This window comes from Aulostomus chinensis, chromosome 7 (assembly GCF_037954235.1).
Source record: "Aulostomus chinensis isolate RoL2024-O1b breed Wild chromosome 7, RoL_Achi_v1.0, whole genome shotgun sequence".
NCBI classification, from domain to species: Eukaryota; Metazoa; Chordata; class Actinopteri; order Syngnathiformes; family Aulostomidae; genus Aulostomus; species Aulostomus chinensis.
Window position 1 is genome coordinate 1,530,296 of NC_141326.1, and position 18,323 is coordinate 1,548,618.

Consider the following 18,323-nt stretch of genomic DNA (forward strand, 5'->3'; position numbering starts at 1 on the left):
GAAGTCATCGAGCTCAGATGTAGTCGATCCGAAGCCTCAGCAATCATTCTGCACACGTGACGCTTGATATGCAAATGCTTTTATTAATTGAAAACATTACACTGCATTTGTCCTGTAAACACGACAGTACAAAATATCCGTGTTATCAGGTTAATGTGCACGTACGTACGCGCGTACGTATTTTAGTCATCAATAAGTCTAAAAAAAACCTCCCAAAGTTGTGAGTGGCATCAGAATGAAGGCGGGTCTGGCCCAGGCTGAGGCTCCCAGGCTGCAGGCAGGTTCTCCAGGTCGGTGTGTGATGAGGCCATGATCAAGCTACCCAGTTTAGAAAACCCCCTCCAACAGCATTCTGGTCATTACAGCCCCGTTGTTGGCTTCCAATTATGGTTATTATGCTAAAAACCATAAACAATATGACTCCCAGCATCAAATACAGAGATGCAACAAAACGTCACGTGTGAGACGTAAAACTATACGAGAGATAAGAAACAAGAACAGCAGCTCACAGTCAGGTGGTCGGCGGCCTGCAGCAGAGATAAAGGCTTGCAGGTTGGGGTCAGAGGTGCGTTACAGGCTTCCTGACTGGTTTGATCTGCTGCTTTTACATCGGGGCGGGGGCGGGGGCATGAGTGAGAGCAGCAGCATGTGACCTGTACTATTTGGGTTCACACCTGAACTGACACAGAGGTCAACAGCTCCGCTTGTGTGTCTGGAGGGTGGTTCAACGCCGCCGTCGGCTACTTCGCTCCAGGCCTGACATCAACCTCTTTGGGCACTTCGGCTTCGCTCTCCAGGATTCGCTGGATCTGATTGAGCACATGATCATTGAGGACAATGTCCAGGTGGGTTAACCCCCTGAACTCGGTGACATGGACGGGCTTCTCCTGCTTCCCCACCCAGCGTTTGCATTGACTCATGCTAAAGCTGTCCACCGTGTCGTCCCCGTCAGCGTAGACGAAGTCCACCGGGTCTGCATTGGGAAACTCCTGGTCGTAAATGTTCGTTACTGCAGTTGGCAGTCCAACGCCGTACATGCACCACACCTCAACACCGGGAGGGTGGAGCTGGCCGGTCAGATTCTTGGTGTCTTCCCACATGTGCCTGAAAGCAACAAGAGGACAAAGGGTCCTGAGCTGGAGCGGTGCAGGGTCCAGAACTTTAACCCCCCCCCACAAAGCGAGCATGTTGTTGTGGGCGCTCAGAGCTACACCTGCTCAACAGGACAAAGGCCACGGACGCGCAGAGTCAATAACCACAGGTCAGGCGAGCCAACTCATTTACAAGATCGTCATGTAAACTTTGAAGAAAGAAGGAGAAGTCATCCGCCACATTTCGGGTTAGAAAAGAACAGAGACACTCGACGGTGGCTCCTTGTATTGTTTTATGATATTCAGTGTTGGGGTTTTTCGTCTCTACTTTGACTCAACTGGTTAAATCAGTACTTCTACTTACTTTGAGTCTTTAAGTGGCAATGAACGTGTGTACTTTTGCCATCCCTGCTTGTGCTCACTGCTCTGCAGGTAAAGGCAGTGAGGCGGACTCAGAGCCTCTGACTGAGGCGGCTGCTTTAACTCAACAAGGCTTGTGTGGTGGTATGGAGGGTCTGTGGGTTACCAGCCGTTCTCATAGCTGGTGTCCCTGAAGAAGCGCTGGTAGTCCTGGTTGGTGTAGTTGAAGGTGGGCGTGGAGATGAAAACATGGTCCTTGGGCCAGACCATCTCAGACGGCAGCATCCAGGGATTTGTGGTCGTCATCCTCTGCTCCTCGCGGATCTTGATGTTGGAAAGCATCGGGATGCCGTCATTCTCACCTGAAAGAGTGACATCCAGTTACCGAATCGTACTGGGGGCCATTTGGATGATGTTGGCTTTGCTAACCTGACGCCAGGACTCTCAGAACTTTAGCAGCACCCCCCCATGGAGCACCCAGAGAAATGAAGCCCCTGATGTACTTGTCCTTCCAGGCCTGAGGCTGGTGGTTGAGGAAGTAGAGGACATAGTGGCAGCCCATGCTGTGGGCCAGCAGGTAGATGGGCTGCTGGTACTCTGCATACATCTTCTCCACCAGCTCCTGCAGCTGGGCCAGATACTCCTCATTCTCATCTGTTGTTGGAGGACGAGACATCAGCAGCAGCTTTAAAAGGATCGCTGCACAGCCTCACAGTTGTCGTCGCTAACGCACAACAGTTTCCCGTTTGTAACCTGCGTTGTGTGAATCCGAACAACTTCATTTATCCCCGAGGGGCAATTAGCAGGGCGAAGAAAATACACAAAGATGGGTGGATGCCAGTAGTAGGTGGTGCTGAGGGAATAAGGCACAAGCGTCCATACCAGTGTCCAAGTGTAGAGCAACAAGAGTGGTGAATATAGAAGGAGGAAAAGAACAGACTGACCCTCACCCAATCAATGAGGAGCACTGATAAAATGAGAGCGAGTGACTTAAAAAGCACACGAGTGACAGCAGAGTGACAGCAACGCTGTGCTGTTGCACAAAGCTGTCATCATGAAGTTGTTGCTGGGATCAAAGGTCGCTCTCCTTCTCTGGCCTGATGTGAGTTTGGGAAGTGGACTTGCTAGCCAGGAGGCTAAAGCCAGTAGCATCAGTAGCACCTCCTGAGGTGCTGGGTGGAGAGGTTTACCCACCGCACAGCACCACCTGCTGGCCACCAACCACAGAGTTTCTCCTGACTGAAGAGGCTCCTCTCTCCTTCAGCTGTTTGGGTCTTACCGCTCAGACTCAACCCTCGTCAGCCTCAACCCTCGTCAGCCTCAACCCTCGTCAGCCTCAACCCTCGTCAGCCTCAACCCTCGTCAGCCTCAACCCTCGTCAGCCTCAACCCTCGTCAGGCTAATTTTCCGTGCGTTCAAAGGTGGTTCAAGGTTACTGGTGACTGAATCAGAAAAATATGGTTTTCTAGCTTTTGTCAACCTTTTCATGAACCAAACCACGTCCAGGCATCAGAAGTGGCGCTGCACTTCAGTACAAGCTTGGCCCTGGCTGGTTGGAGACGCAACACCAGCTGATATCAGACAGCTGCTGCAGAGACGAGAATTCTCCTCAGTGCTCTGACGACCTGCTCGATGCTGCTCTGTGTCTGCTGGACGTGAGAAGAGGAAACTAAGTTGGTGTAATTTCCCCTCAGTAACGTACCTACTGCTTGTTGCTCTGTCAGCTTTGGTCCAAACAAAAGGAATCAAGTTAATGCTGCTTGGTTTTGGATGAAAAGAAAACCAAAGATTGTTTTCTCTTCGGATTTTTCCCACAACCACAGAACATTTTGACACGAGGACAGACCAGCTGAGAAGGCCAGCAGGAGCTCCAACTCTACCGTTCTCTAGAGAGTTCTCTGGAGAGTTCTAGAGCAGCCAAAAACCCTCTGTCATTGGTTCCTACAAATACAGAGCAAAGTGCATCCCTTATCAGTTCAATAAGGTTCACCTCTTTTAGTTTTCAAATGGAGGGGGGTTCTGTGCTGTCCTGGCACCGCGTAAACTGCTCCCCTGAATGCTGCTCCGTAAATCTCGCTCACACACCCGCTGACGCTGTGAGTAAATTAACTTTGCTACTTACTGGGAGTTAATCTCCAGTCGTACGGTGCCCCTCGCACTGTCTCGTTTCGGGTGTAGCCCAGGTTGACCAAATGTTGCACCATAGTGTGAAAATAACCTGAAAACACAGCAGTGGACTTGATCAGAACCAGATGTCAGTCCAGATTTGCTGTCCTCGTGATACAGCAGCTGATTTAGTAACTGCAATGGTTTCCCCACACGTGTGTGGGAGGATCATATTGATCATGTGACACATGTCAACTACAGACTACCACAGCGTGTTGCACCAGGTCCTATGTGTTGTTGTTGGAATGAAATGTGTTGGCTTCCCTGCAGTATTCAACAAGAGAGCGTTGAATGTCTCTCACCAGCTAATTTGTTATAGTCCAGGAACTCGATGGTATAGGTCTGTCCAAAGCCTGGCACCCGCACCTGCACCCCGGGGGAGTTGGATGACCGCCGGCTCGTCCTGTTGTAAACAAGTCTGAACACGGACATTCTCGTCTGACTATTCAAGTGAAAACATTCCCTCATGGGACTCTAATTATACCTGCAACAGGAGAAAAATGTTACCGGCCCTCCAGAGTCAGACCTTCATTATCTACCAAGATGAAGTGAAATCAGGAGATCATAGGAAGGAAGCAGGTAACTAGAAACCCTCAGGAAGTATTCTCCTCATGTATCCTAGTATCAGATGCAGTGAAATGAGATCTTTTAGTGGAGAAGCATCAGTCAGAGGTACCTGATGTTGTCAATCCAGCAGTCCACACCTATCGGCATGAACATGTTGAGGTCAATCCACAGGGGGAACCAGTGCTCCGTTTTCTTGTAGCAGAGCCAGTGGACCAGTTCAGGCTTGTCTATCTTTGCTTCCAGGCGGTTCCCCAAGTTTCCTGGTACTGGACACACAAACACACATTCATGTTACATCAGTGTGACGTGAACAGGGCGGGCCCAAGGCAAGAGGGATGAGGGGGCCACGTAGGGCCTCATGGCCACCAGCATCGCATCTGTCAGCAAGCTGCAAACACACAGAGACACAGCATCACCTCACAAAGAAGGTCTGGTGAATGTGCTGGCACACAGGCTGGACGGACAGGAGTGTTCAGTACCCACTTGTCCTTAAAGGGTGGAAAACCTACAACAACCAGAATGCACTGGGCCTGTTGCTCTCCACCACCACCCCTCAGTCTCATCCAAGCCCCTCTTGGTGGAGGGATTTGCTCTCTGACTGCTCTCCAGTCACAAAGACCGAGTAGAGGACTACAAACAGACGTTTGTATCGCTAGAAGTAAACTAAGTGCCTGTGACATCATAAATCAAGGTGGAGTGGGGGGGGGGGGCACACTTTACCCCAAATGCTGAAGTTCCTGATTCTGCCCACTGCAGGGGGCAGTTACGCATTCTTGCCTCTGTTCTCGGACTCAAACCACAACTTTAACTGTTCTTACACCTCCCGACAGGCACTTTAACAAGGGTTGGTTAGAGCTTAGTTGACATGGAGGAACACTTAGTGACCTGGTAGTTGAGAGTCTAGTCACCGTTTGCTGATAATGTCAACTTCCCTGGTTACAGGAGGGAGGGGTTCAGGTGCGTTACCCTGAAACCTGCTCGGGGTCCAGAGACCATGACTACCAGGTGAACAGTAGAAACGCTGCTGGAGGACTCACCGATAATGAGAGGCGGAGTGCTCTTCATTGGGACTCGGACTTTGGCATCGGGGGGGAAGACGACGTTGACTATCCAGAAGCCTGAGGAATGTTGAAGGCCCAGCAGAAAGACCACCAGCAGCCCCGAGCACACGCGTCCTGTAGACCCCATGTTTCTGCCCGCCAGCTGTGCTGAACCTCGGTCCCTTGTCTCGAGTTTAACGCTGCCGGAGGCGGTGGGGCGGAGGCGGGGAGGCAGGGAGGGCGGGCCGCGGGGTCGGACGAGCCGAGCAGCTTTACTCGCTTGTACCTGCAACTGTGGTTAATGCTAATTAGCATTCAAGTCCTCCTTAAACCCCACGAGCACCGGAGCTCCATCAGGATGATTAATCAGCCTTATCAGCCCACGCGCACAAACAGCCGCGGGCACGGGGACAAACACAACGTGTAAGTTACCCGTTGAACTATTGATTCCCTCCGAATTATACATATTTATTTTCACCACAGAATGTAAATGATTCACCGTGAAAGCAGCGCCCAGGGGAGGCGGCTCGCGGAGTTACAAATCAAACAGACAGGTTTCCGGATGTTTTTCTTGATTAAACGACATCGCCGGAGCAAAGAGAGGCGCCCGGCGCTCTACCTGGCCAGGTGCTGCCGGCTACAGACGTGCAGAGCAACCTTGAATGTGACTTTACCTCGGGACGAAGGCTCCGACTCCCCTGAGCCGGGCAGAGACTCTCACTGATGCGGACCGACGCATCAGTACTCGGACTTCGGTGCTACGTTCAGGCTCCTCGGAAAAATATCGTTTTTTTTCACTGAAATAAACTATAACACTGATGGTTTTCATTGATGTCCGGATCAGACATCCACAGATCGCACAAAGGGCGTGTGTAGAATCAGGTGTGACTCGATAAGTTTCAGAAACAGAGTCAGACGCTTTTCCTCGTCCTGCGTCGCCGTAAGGCCGTGCAGGTGCACGCTCGCGCAGGTGGGACTCCTTAAACCAGAATCAGCAGACGTTCGGAGTTTATCACCTCTCAGTGTAGACTAAAATTCAGATTTGTCCATATTTTAGACACATGGTTGACTGTTTGCCAACTTGGTAAGTTACAAATTCACCGAGTTCACAAAGGCAGCATATTTCAGCGTCACGGTCGCTGTCACCATGGCGACGGAGCGGAAGAGGTGCACCTTATAGGGTGAAGTTGGACTGCGGCCCGTGTGAGGTCACCATCGGACATGAACCTAGGGTGCGTGTCAGTGGGGCGTGCGGTCGCGGCCCCCGCATCTTTACGTGGAATCGAACCGTCGACCTCGTGACGCGATCGTGTTCGTCCCTCTGCGTTTCGAGCATGAACGAACAACTTTTAAATGAGAAATATTTCCCGCTTGTTAGACCACGTGTTGACTTCCACTCATTTCTCATAAACTCTGCTCGTTTTCTTTCTCCGTTTCTGCCTTTCAGCTGATGAGCTCACAGCGCTGGGATATGACGTCACCAGGGACTCGACCTCAACAGACATCCGGACCTGTTTCAGATTTGCCAGTAATATGCCGGTATTTATCCTGGACGTGTCCTGGCCGGACACAGATCCTGACCGACCATAACACCACCACTCCGGTGAAACCGCAGGTAAACGTGGGAGAGACGCCGTCAGAGGTCAGAAGAAATCCATTACTGAGTAACCACTGAGCACACACGCCCGGAGAAACGTCACTCCACGTATCTAAGGACCGTGGTTCCGGTACCCGCAGGGTCGCAAACGTCGGCCGGCTGAGGCGCAGCCGCTCCGGGATCCTTCCCGGTGAATCGACTGTTGGCTGGCAAGAGGGAGAGGACGACAGGCGGAGCTCTGGAAGCAGAACCAGGCTCCGCTCGCGGTTCTAACAACAGAAACCGATATCCAGCTCCCTGGGTATCAAAAGTACAAGTACACATTCTACGTGATACTTGTGCATTACAGTACTTGGGTTGTTCAGTTCAGATAAGTGAAGTTCAAAATCCCCTAAAATAGAATCCCTCCAGCGCAGACACGCGCACCTGAACATGGGTGTGCTGGGAACGTTGACTTACTTCCCACCAGCGGTTGTTGGTGACTGCAGCCGGAAGGAGGCAAAGACGACGACTGACTCAAACGGGTTTGTTTTGTTTAAATTAATTCACATTTTAAAGTGATTAAAAGTGAAGCCAACTGATGAAACGCTCCAATATGCGAGCGGTAGCTTGAAGTTCTGCCACCCGCCCGGCAGAGGGCGCCGCCGCGCAGCCCCAGAGCAGCCAGCAGAAGAAGACGTCAGCTAAACGGAAGTTGGGCGGGACTTCGGTTCTGTAGTGGAAAAAAGAAGAAGAAGCTAGCCGCTAGCCTCCCGGTTGCTGGCTCTGGTTCTGTCTCTGCCGATCAACATGGTCCAACTGGTGGGTTCCCTTCGAAAAGAGCTGGCCGACTCCCTCTCCACGTGCAAGGTCCTGGTGGTGGGGGCGGGAGGGATCGGCTGCGAGCTGCTGAAGAACCTCGTTCTCACCGGCTTCAAGAACATCGAAGTGGTCTGTAACACTTGCGTTTGTTTGTGAATGTATGCGGGGCGAACATGCTATTATGCTAGCTAGGTCTTTGTGCTGCTCAGACGGCTCCGGGGGGTTAGCGGTAGGTGAGTGGGCTCCGACTAATTCCCGGGCTGTTGCTTCTTGAAGAAAGACAATGTACGCGTTCTTGTTGTGGGTTCTGGAATGCTCACCTGTACCGAAGCGCATATGTAAGTGGACATGGTCCGAAATTTTGTAGAAAAACCTTTTCCAGCGTCGAAGCCCCGTAGCTGAGCATTTGGCGCCATTACCGCGGCTAATCTAGCTAGACAACTTCTTTGTAAGTTCTCGCATTAGCCAGCTGGCTTGCAAATGCGTAACGTGTAGATGGGTCACATTATGCCTGGCAAATACCATGATTCTAGTTTGTGCATCAACCTTACATGTCGATGTTAATAATGGACGAACTACAACAAATAGGGTTCCGTATCCTCAGCTTGATGTTTAGGGTCGGGACTCTGGCTGTCACGGGTCTCCGTAGGTGGGCTCCCGGATGTTGAGGAGTCCTTCATTGGTCTGGAGCAGTGGTTCCCAACCTTTTTTGTCTTGTGTACCCCTTGAGTCTATTTGTCAGACCATGAGTACCCCTTCACTTATACGTGTTCATGATTCTCCAAAAGTAGAACATAACACAACTGAATATTCAACGCAAGTCATTTTATTTCATCTTCTTAAATTGAACATTTAATATTCAGGCATTATCTTCTTATTTAACTCAAATTAAACATACAATTTTGTTTAATTTGAGTTAAATACGAAGATAATGCCTGAATATTAAATGTTCAATTTAAGAAGATGAAATAAAATGAATATTTAATATTCAGGCATTATCTTCTTATTTAACTCAAAAGAAACATCCAATTATGTTGCCTTCAAGGCAGTAAGAAACAATATTACAGTAAACGTTTGTATTATTAATATTAATATATTATTATTATATTGTTATTAAAGAAAAATAATAGTTGAAATTAGGCATCTATCCATGTTCACCTGCAGGTAAACAGGTTCCCGCTGTTTGATTTTGGTATGGCTGTGCCACAGGTTATTGTCTCCCCAGGGAAACAAGTCATAGCGCACACGTACCATTTTATTGACGGACTTATGAAATGATTAAGAATATTTTTTATTATCGTGGAAATAAATTCTTAATTTTTCCACGTACCCCCTGCAATGTGCTCACATACCCCTAGGGGTACGCGTACCCCTGGTTGGGAAACACTGCTCTGGAGAACTGTGCTGCCGCCTTGATTTGCATGGAGCTGATATGTAGAGTTGACTTTGATTATACATGTAATTAATGTCCAAAAGAACTAGAGATGAATAAACGGCGATGGTCTTCACAAAGACGGCATTGTTGATAACTTGAAATTAAAGGATTTGATGTGTTTTTGGACTGTGGTGGTCAGCTTCCGTTAAATCAGTATATTGACTGTTTAGATAAATGCTTCCACTGCAAGTCCGTAATTGTGTCATGATGGTTCTTATGGGGCTGACATGCTGATATATTTTAACAAATCGCCTCTGCCCTTCACTCCTAAAATGTAGTTTGATAAATCCATTTTCACATCAAAGCCTCAAGGAGCCCTTTTCTAGGACGCTGGGTTATTACACTTAAAGTGTAATTGCAGTAAATTTTTTTTAAAACAAAAGTTGCTTATATTATCCAAATTTTGGGGGGTCTGTTAATCAACAAAATACTGGAAAAAAAACGTACACTGTAACCGACAGCCACTGCAACACTGACATGAGGGAACTTGCCTGCGTCAAATTTTGTCCCCCACAGTGAATGATTTTCTCATTTAAGTGATTCAATAATACCAGAGTTGGTATTATGAAGTGGGAGGCGCAGAACAGAAACGTACAATATGGAGTCTGTGGCCTCGAAGCACAACTTGGAAAAAAGTCTTCATAATGATTTATACCATATTTCAGTTATGATTTGAAATGTCAATTTTGTACCGCCATCTTGCACGCTTTTATTGATCGTGGCAGTGCACTGGCAAGATCCTGAAGTCTGCGAGCTGCTCGCCATCCGCGGTGAAGAGGAGATCTGGCGGCAGATTTCTGGAACTGTACGGGACACCGATTTGAGACACGGTGCACTTTTATGTGTGATGACGTCATCACGATGACGTACGAGAGAGAAAAACACAGGCACGCAGCCTCACAGTGGAGCTCAGACCCACGTCTGCTGGAAGCCTCAATGAGTCCTGATGCTGAGCAAACCCGGGTACAAAAACCCACTTTGACACGCGTTTCAGTGTGAAAGGGGTGTAAGAGAGAATATGTCTGTTGGCCTAATTTCTCTTCTTGTGCTGTTAAAGGTGTGTATAAATGTTTAATAGTCCAGTACATGGTTCTCAAATGTTTTCAACCAAGTACCAAATCAGACTAACGAGTACTACATTTATGACCAAGGTTAAAACTACAGGAGCGTAGTAGTTGCCTTACGCTCAACTACACACCTCAGTTTTTTCCTGGTATTTTTTGTTGATCATTATCAGCCACTTTGTGCAAATGTGTATCACTACAACTACACACCTCAGCCCTGGGCAGACCGCCCTCTCGCGCCTGCTTCAGTCTCAGGTCCGGCTCAGTGCCATCCGGGCTCTGGTTGTGGTCTCGATCGCAGCAATAGAAGCTTCCTCACACAGATAAGTTGTTGAAAGAAGGAGAAAGCACACATCTGCAGCAGTGCGGGATATTAGCTGTGTCGCTGCATCCAAAAGTCCAACAAGCGTTTCGTGAAAGCAGACTTGGGGTCTTTCAGATCCTCCGTTCCTGGTCAGTGGTGATCACTGATTTATGATGCAGCTGTGCTCAGTTGGATGCTCACCGATGGGCATCAAGCATGGCGGACACAAGTTGAGTTAGTGGCAAAGAAAAAGGCTGCGATTCAACTATAAAGACATGATGCAAATAAAAGAGAGATGATACAAATAAAAAGACACAACAGAAGCGGCTCAAGTCAATTGTTCCAGGTTACCAGGGGCATTCAAGCTTAGCTGGAACATGGGGCCGTCACAGTATCAAAATAGCTGCAAATGTGTACGTCAATCCACACTCACATTGAAGTACGCGTCTGCAGCTATTTTGCTACTGTAGTGGAGCCATACGGGAGCAGGTGCCCTGGACGCTTCGGCTGCGCTGCCCGGCTCACTGATGTCAGCTCGAGTTTCAACAGAGCTTCTCTAAATACTGTGTCGCGCGTGACGTGAAGAACGTGACCATGCAGTTGCCTGAAACAAACGTCTTACAAGACAGACAAGATGGATTGTGACCTAGAATTCAGTGGTCATATTGTCTTTGAAAGTATTTACTGTTTGGATTAATATTCTCTCATTTTAAATATTTTGGACTTTTCTCATTGTCAAAAATTGTATTTCTGGGATTCCTCTGCCTACCACTCGAGGGAGCCGGTGGTACTTGTATGAGCATGACTGGTTGAGTAGTCGTCGGGATGTCTCATCTTGTCACAACTTTGTTGCTCTTTGAAGATTGACTTGGACACGATCGATGTCAGCAACCTGAACCGGCAGTTCCTCTTCCAGAAGAAGCATGTTGGCAAGTCTAAAGCACAGGTCTGTAACCTCAGAAACACAGGCAGACATCCAGCAGTTGTGTATGTGTTACATGGCGAACTCTCTGAGACGTGTGGTTTCTGTGACAATGCGCTGTAGACTAAATCGTTCAGCGTGCGGTATTTGTTTGTTCCTCCCTCGCTCAGTTAACCTTGTGTCCTCCAGGTGGCCAAGGAGAGCGTGCTGCAGTTCTGCCCCACTGCAAATATCACTGCCTACCACGACAGCATCATGAAGTGAGTTTATGACTTATCCTCTCCCTTTCTGTCATTGCTTGAATCCAATACGACTTGTCTGTGTGAGGAACAACAGATAAACCTAATTCACGGTCTTTGTCTGTCCGACAGTCCTGACTACAATGTGGAGTTCTTCAGACAGTTCATTCTGGTGATGAATGCTCTTGATAACAGAGGTACCCCCGACCTCACTGTGGCTTCTCTCAGATGTAAAGACTCAAATGATGAGGATGTTGAGAGACTGTTTGTCTCCGCAGCGGCCCGTAACCATGTGAACAGGATGTGTTTGGCAGCAGACATCCCCCTGATCGAGAGTGGCACTGCTGGTTACCTGGGCCAGGTCACAGTCATCAAGAAGGTACACGTTCACCTCATGGCCTTGCTGAAATCCACCAGCTCCAGAGTCTTCATATGGCTATGCAAGTAGAGGCTATAAATACCCCAATAGTCATCTTATTGGGTTTCTCCTCTGTCTGTCCCAAGGGAATGACGGAGTGCTATGAATGCCAACCTAAGCCCGCCCAGAAGACTTTCCCAGGATGCACCATTAGAAACACGCCGTCTGAGCCCATTCACTGCATCGTCTGGGCAAAGTATCTCTTCAAGTAATTCCACCTCTTCTTCTCATGCCTTCAAACCCTATCCAGGCTTGATTTTTCTCACTGATTCTTCTTCAGGAAATTTTGTTCATTCATAGTTTCATCAGACAGGACATCATTGGTGATGTCTCCATGTTCCTTTTTGTCTCAACATCATTGCAAACCACTACATTTCAAAGATACCAATGTACTGCTGTGCTGACCACCATCACAGCCGAGAAGCTGAGGCCAACCTGTTTGTGCAGTTTTTGGTCTCAAGGGTCAGTGTTAAAGAATTAGTGACATCTAGTGGTGAATTTCATTATTGCAACCTACCTTGTAAGTAAATGTGACAGGATGATCGATGGATTATCCAAGTATTTGTTAAAATGTTAAAAAAAAAAGTACAATGCACAGCCAGCAGGAAAACAACAGTTGGGAAGCAGAAATACTTGTCAAGTTGTGTGCGGTTCTCTGGAGATCATGAAGAAAATACTTGTCTGGAGTTCCTACTAACCGAACGAATCATGGAGCATTTACCCCCCAACTCAGGGTTACATCATTTTATCAAATGGTGTCCAGTCGACTGGGAGAGGCGAATTCAATCCTCGTGGTAAAGTGGACGTGATCGATGTGTAGAAAAGCCTTGAGTGTTTGAGTCGGTATTGTGATTCCTCCTGAACTGACCTTTGTTCTTGAACTCCAGTCAGCTGTTTGGAGAGGAGGATGCAGACCAGGAGGTGTCCCCTGACACCGCCGACCCAGAGGCTGCATGTAAGTGGTGCCCTTGTTGCAAAGTTGTGCTCATAGAATTTGGGACAGCAGCTTTTGTGGAAGTCGTCAGTTAATCCTCACACAGGGGAAACTACTGGAGCTCTGTGTGAAACGTGCGTGTTCTGTGTGCAGGGAACCCTGAAGAAACAGCAGCTCGTGCAACAGCCTCAGAAAAGGACGGCGACATCAAGCGCGTCTCCACCAAAGAATGGGCCCGCTCCATCGGCTATGACCCCATCAAACTCTTTAACAAGGTATCGGTCTGACAGAGGAACTCTTTCACCAGCGGCTCGTCAACGCGGCCTCTGTCCGGACACGCGTTTTCACTCCTTCAGTTTGAACCTCTTATGTGGGTGGGTTATTACTGTGGTAACAAGGTGTGGTAACTACGCGGTGCGGTAACTACGCGGTGCGGTAACTACGCGGTGTGGTAACTACGCGGTGCTAGCAGCTGCTAATGTAAGAGTTTAATTCAGCAGTATCTGGTGCATGGGGCTGAAACCTTGTGTTTGCATGCTGGTTTTTTACACACAGCTTTTCAAAGATGACATCATGTACCTGCTGACCATGGACAAACTGTGGAGGAAGAGGAAGGCTCCTACACCCCTGGACTGGCAGCAGCTGGAGAACTCTGGTATGGGTACTCGGTTTTTTGGTGGCCCGGTTGTTGGCTTTGAGGGACCTGGTTCGTTGTAGAGCACAGGGATCTGTGTCTCCTGTGTTGTGGCTGATTCTTTTTTATTTAAAAAGGTCAAATGTGTGAAATGTTCGCCTTCAAACAATGGTTCAAGTGGTTTTGTTGATAAACTCTAAAACTCCCACAGCATGACCCGGTCCATAAACTGACCTAATGAAGTTCCATCTATCCATCGCTTATTCCTTACTCGCGGGGGTGGAGCCTATCCCAGCATCTACGGGCGAGAGGTGGGGTTCACCCTGGACAGGTCGCCAGTTCATCGCAGGGCCAACACAGAGAGACGAACAACCATTCACACTCACATTCACACCTACGGTCAATTTAGAGAATCAATCAGCCTCGTCCCCAAATTGATGTCTTTGGACGGTGAGAGGAAGCTGGAGTACCAGAGAGAACCCAGCAGGAACAGGGAGAACATGGAGACTCACACAGAAAGACCCCGTGCTGCAGCCGGGACTCGAACCTGGAACCTTCTTGCTGGGGGGCCACAGTGAGGACCACTGCTCCACTGTGCAGCCCTGACCTAATGAAGTTTTTCATGCAAATGGAGAACAATAGCAGGAGCTCGTTAGCAAGGTCCTTCTGAGGCAACAAACCATGTGGGAAGTTTCTGCCCTGTGTGTTAGCGGTGTGAAAGTGTCAGGTGTGTCTCTGTGTCTGACTCCTGCGCTGTGATCGTGTGTCCCAGCGTGTCCTCAGGAGGAGTCTCCAGGCTTGGGTTTGAAGGACCAGCAGGTCCTGGGTGTTTGGGGCCACTGCCAGCTGTTCCAGCAGAGCGTTGACACCCTCCGCTCACAGTTGAAGGAGAAGGGAAGAGAAGCTGAGCTTGTCTGGGATAAGGTAACGCAGATTTATGAATCAAGAAGACGTCAGGAAACAAAAGCTTTTGTTGTCTTGTCAAGAGTTAAAACAAATTAAATCTGCTCCGGGCTTGTTGAACATCTTGCAAAAGATTCACCATTGCATTGAAATCTTGTCCAACCTTGAAATGCTGAGTTGAGAACCACCGACGTGAGTGTGACTGCCATGGTCTCGTTGCCAGGATGATCCTCCAGCCATGGACTTTGTGACGGCTGCAGCCAACCTGCGTATGCACATCTTCAGCATGAACATGAAGAGTCGCTTCGATGTTAAGTGTAAGTTCGCAGCAGCTCAGTCAGGAACACACGTGCTGTTTATATGTTTGTATCCTTGGATAACAGATTAAATTTGATTTGATCGTATCAGCCATGGCGGGCAACATCATCCCAGCTATTGCGACAACCAACGCCGTCATCGCCGGGCTGATTGTGCTGGAGGGGCTCAAGATCCTGAGTGGGGAACTGGACTCCTGTCGCACGGTCAGTCCAGCTACCACGAGACAAAAGCTCCTCTCGCTATCAACTTTCTAGTTGCGTTAAAAGTTCAACCTCATCCCCAGATCTTCCTAAACAAGTGTCCCAACCTGAGGAAGAAGCTGCTGGTACCGTGCATCCTGGACCCGCCCAGCGCCAACTGCTACGTCTGCGCCAGCAAACCTGAAGTCACCGTCAAAGTCAATGTCCATAAAACCATGGTCGTCACGCTGCAGGACAAGGTGATTGAGTATTTTCAGGGAGTGCAGGAGAGAGAAACTCGCTCTGCCTCACAAAAGTCTGATGGGTTAGATAAAACCCTCAGTATTGTCCGACAGGTTGACTTTGCGCCGAGAGGTTTTAGGACAGCCTTGGATTGAATTAATTATTCTGTTTTATGACCTGAAAGCCAAACACGGTACGCAGCTTTGGGAGCCTTGATGATTGGACGTCTTGTCCTTGTGTTTCAGATCCTGAAGGAGAGGTTTGGCATGGTTGCTCCAGATGTTCAGATAGAGGATGGAAAAGGCACCATCCTCATCTCCTCTGAGGAGGGAGAGACAGAAGGTGAGGAGGAACCGCAAGAAACCTAGCAAGAAAACTAGCCCGCGTCTCATGTGGATTTATTTTGAAATACAAGAAGAACATAAAGCAGCTTGACAAAAGAACAAAATGCTACAGAGGGAAATTGAAAGTATTTGGATTGAATGTGACGAAAAGTAAAGGGGACGGCCCGGTGGAGCAGTGGTCCTCCCTGTGGCCCCCCAGCAAGAAGGTTGTGGGTGGAGCCCCGGCTGCAGCACGGGGTCTTTCTGGGTGAGTCTCCATGTTCTCCCTGTTCCTGCTGGGTTCTCTCTGGTACTCCAGCTTCCTCCACAGTCCAAAGACATGCAAATGGGGGCTGGGCTGATTGGATACTCTAAATAGGCTCCAGACCCCCTGCAACCCATAACAGGATAAGCGGTAGAAAATGGATGGATGGATGAAAAAGTAAAGGGCTGTGATTTTCCATCTGGACACAAGAGGGCGCTTTGGCAGTGATCGTGTCCTCAGTTGAACCAGACGAGCTAGGATGAGATGAAACCACCTCTGATGGCGCTGGTTCTGCTCAACCTCCGCTGGTTTGCAAGGATTTGTACTTCTGAACCTTAAAGTAGCAGCTGTGCATGAGAAGGTTATCCCAGTGCACTAGGAAATGTCTCTGAAATGCATTTAAAGCAGTGAGTCAGACATCAAGGGTTTGTATTGTGCTTCTCTGCCCCGTCAACACTGATAATTCGGTCCTCACATGTATAGTAACTGAACCACCTGCTTGTTCGTGCCACCTGTGATTCCCGTGTCGTCTGCTTCCTACCAGCCAACAACTGCAAATTCCTCTCTGACTTTGGGATCCGTAACGGCAGCCGACTGCAAGCGGACGACTTCCTCCAAGACTACACGCTCCTCATCACTGTCCTGCACACGTACGCCACCTCAGCTTGTGTCCCCCTGCATTTGACATATTACTTTTTGTTTTGGTGATCAAAAGCTAAGAATGTTTGTGTCTTCTGGCAGTGAGGAACTAGAGAGAGATGTTGAGTTTGAGGTCGTTGGTGAAGCCCCAGACAAAGCCCCGCCTCCACAGAGTAACCAGGAAGAGGTTAACAGCATCACCAATGGCAACAAGGACTCCGCCCAGCCCTCCACCTCCTCCTCTAAAGGTTAACAGTTTAGCGTGGACACATCAGGGATTGTGCGGGATGACATTCAGAGATTCAAATGCATGTAAAGAATCTAATCTTTTCTCCACCGCAGCGGCAGCAGACGATGACGACATCATGATTGTGGACTCTGACGAGGAGGCGGCGCCATCCATCTCCACAGCAGCAAGCAGCGCCACCAAGAGGAAATATTCAGATGCAGAAACTGGCGAGACATCCACCAAACGCCCTCGGACGGACCAATCAAGCGCAGCAGCCACTCCCACTGACAATGATGACGATGACATCATCGCTCTGGACTAACCCCTCGTCCGCGAGCGTCCTGAAGGACTGAGAGCTCTCATCCCCGTGACTCAACACACAGTCGGCCTCAATAAAACGCATCTTTTATGAAGAACGGTTCGCTGTCCCGGTTTGTCTTTAGTCGCCCCCCAAACTGTGTTGTGCTTCTAAACTCCTCCCACTCTTGTCACATGATGCTGTAAATAATCGACATTTTGAAACGTTTTGAAAAAATACACACGACTTTTTGTTATATTATTAATTTCTTGTCCCTATAAAATACTTCTCTTTATGGTAAAAAGTCCTTTTTTTGTATTTTTTTTATAAGTTGACTGTATTTCTTGTGCTGGGGGGGTGGGGGTGCTTTGTCAGGTTCCAAAAGGAGAAGTGTGAAAACCAAAACATTCTTGTTTGTTTGTTAACCACGGGGGGGGGGTGGCTGTTCCTCGCCATCGCTGGGGTCAGCAGGCAGGCGTTGGAGTCCCTGGCTGCGGCGCTCCGCGAGCGTTAGCGTGTTAGCTACCTCTTCTATCCTATTTCGCCTGCTGTTATGCGACAACGCCCTCCAGAGTGAGGCAAGCAGATGCTCAGGAGCCGGTCCAGAAGCAGCGCTCTGAGGCTAAACATGGCAGTAGTTTGGCTGGTTAGAACAAAGATGTCCATCAGCCAGATGTTCAGTTGTGTTTTCACCACAACACTCACGCGTTCATCCGGCAGCACCAGAGCCACAAGCTGAAAGAGCCATGATGTGGCGCTCCAGCTGTCTTCCCCAGTGGCGTCTGTCCGTGAGTCCCTCTCCTTCATTCGTGGTTCCATGTGATCTGACTTGTTGAAGGCCCTGACGGGGCTTTGGACCAGTTTGATGAAGACAATAAATGTCAATGCAGATGTCTTGTTTTTTTACTGGACTCCTCTTGTGCTTTCTCATAAGGCTGCTCAGATCTAATCGGTTCCTCTCCTGGACCAGAACCACACCCACCACCACCACTCATGAACACTGGCCTGAAGGGTTTTAAATGACCCCAAACCTCTGTGACGGGGGAGTCTGGCACCAGCTGTGAACCGTGTCGTCCCAGCCCAGTACCAACAATTCCACCAGTGGAAAACCAGCTGAATAGAGCAGGACCAGACTGATCATAAAGAACTCCTGAATGTGGTTCTGAGACCTCAATCTGTACCAGCGCAAGGGTTCCTCAGTTCAGCACTGGGTTCTTCGGTTCCCCCTCACCACTATGCTCCCAAATGCCATGGACGTTTTAGATATTTTGGAGTGACATCACGATGAACAGTGACAGTGAAAGAGGTCAAAGGTTAAAGCCCTGACTGAAATGGTCACCTGTGGTTTGGAGCC

At 48.9% G+C, this 18,323-nt stretch overlaps 2 protein-coding genes across 6 annotated transcripts; one reads left to right on the forward strand and one right to left on the reverse strand.

Moving 5' to 3' along the window:
* Positions 1–62: 62 nt before the first annotated feature.
* lcat (lecithin-cholesterol acyltransferase) lies at positions 63–8,236 on the reverse strand. 5 transcript variants are annotated; one of them, XM_086208074.1, is made up of 8 exons: positions 7,943–8,236; positions 5,222–5,516; positions 4,294–4,450; positions 3,920–4,020; positions 3,574–3,669; positions 1,881–2,105; positions 1,618–1,813; positions 63–1,104 (listed from the first exon to the last, which is right to left on the reverse strand). In XM_086208074.1, exons 1-8 carry the CDS (start codon positions 8,036–8,038, stop codon positions 741–743), a joined length of 1,530 nt encoding a protein of 509 aa, XP_086064200.1. In that variant the 5' UTR covers positions 8,039–8,236; the 3' UTR covers positions 63–740. The 5 variants fall into 5 exon arrangements, with proteins under 5 accessions (XP_086064200.1, XP_086064199.1, XP_086064202.1 ...); XM_086208073.1 differs by having other exon boundaries at positions 3,920–4,035; positions 7,943–8,231; XM_086208076.1 differs by lacking the exon at positions 7,943–8,236 and adding an exon at positions 5,899–6,261 and having other exon boundaries at positions 3,920–4,035.
* Positions 6,699–17,326, forward strand: uba2 (ubiquitin-like modifier activating enzyme 2). Its single transcript, XM_086208071.1, has 17 exons — positions 6,699–7,751; positions 11,288–11,371; positions 11,537–11,607; positions 11,719–11,783; positions 11,865–11,965; positions 12,091–12,212; positions 12,892–12,959; positions 13,092–13,213; positions 13,494–13,593; positions 14,345–14,496; positions 14,699–14,792; positions 14,884–14,996; positions 15,077–15,232; positions 15,461–15,557; positions 16,348–16,453; positions 16,545–16,690; positions 16,785–17,326. The coding sequence occupies exons 1-17, from the start codon at positions 7,611–7,613 to the stop codon at positions 16,991–16,993; spliced, it is 1,947 nt and encodes a 648-aa protein (XP_086064197.1). The 5' UTR covers positions 6,699–7,610; the 3' UTR covers positions 16,994–17,326.
* Positions 17,327–18,323: the final 997 nt, after the last annotated feature.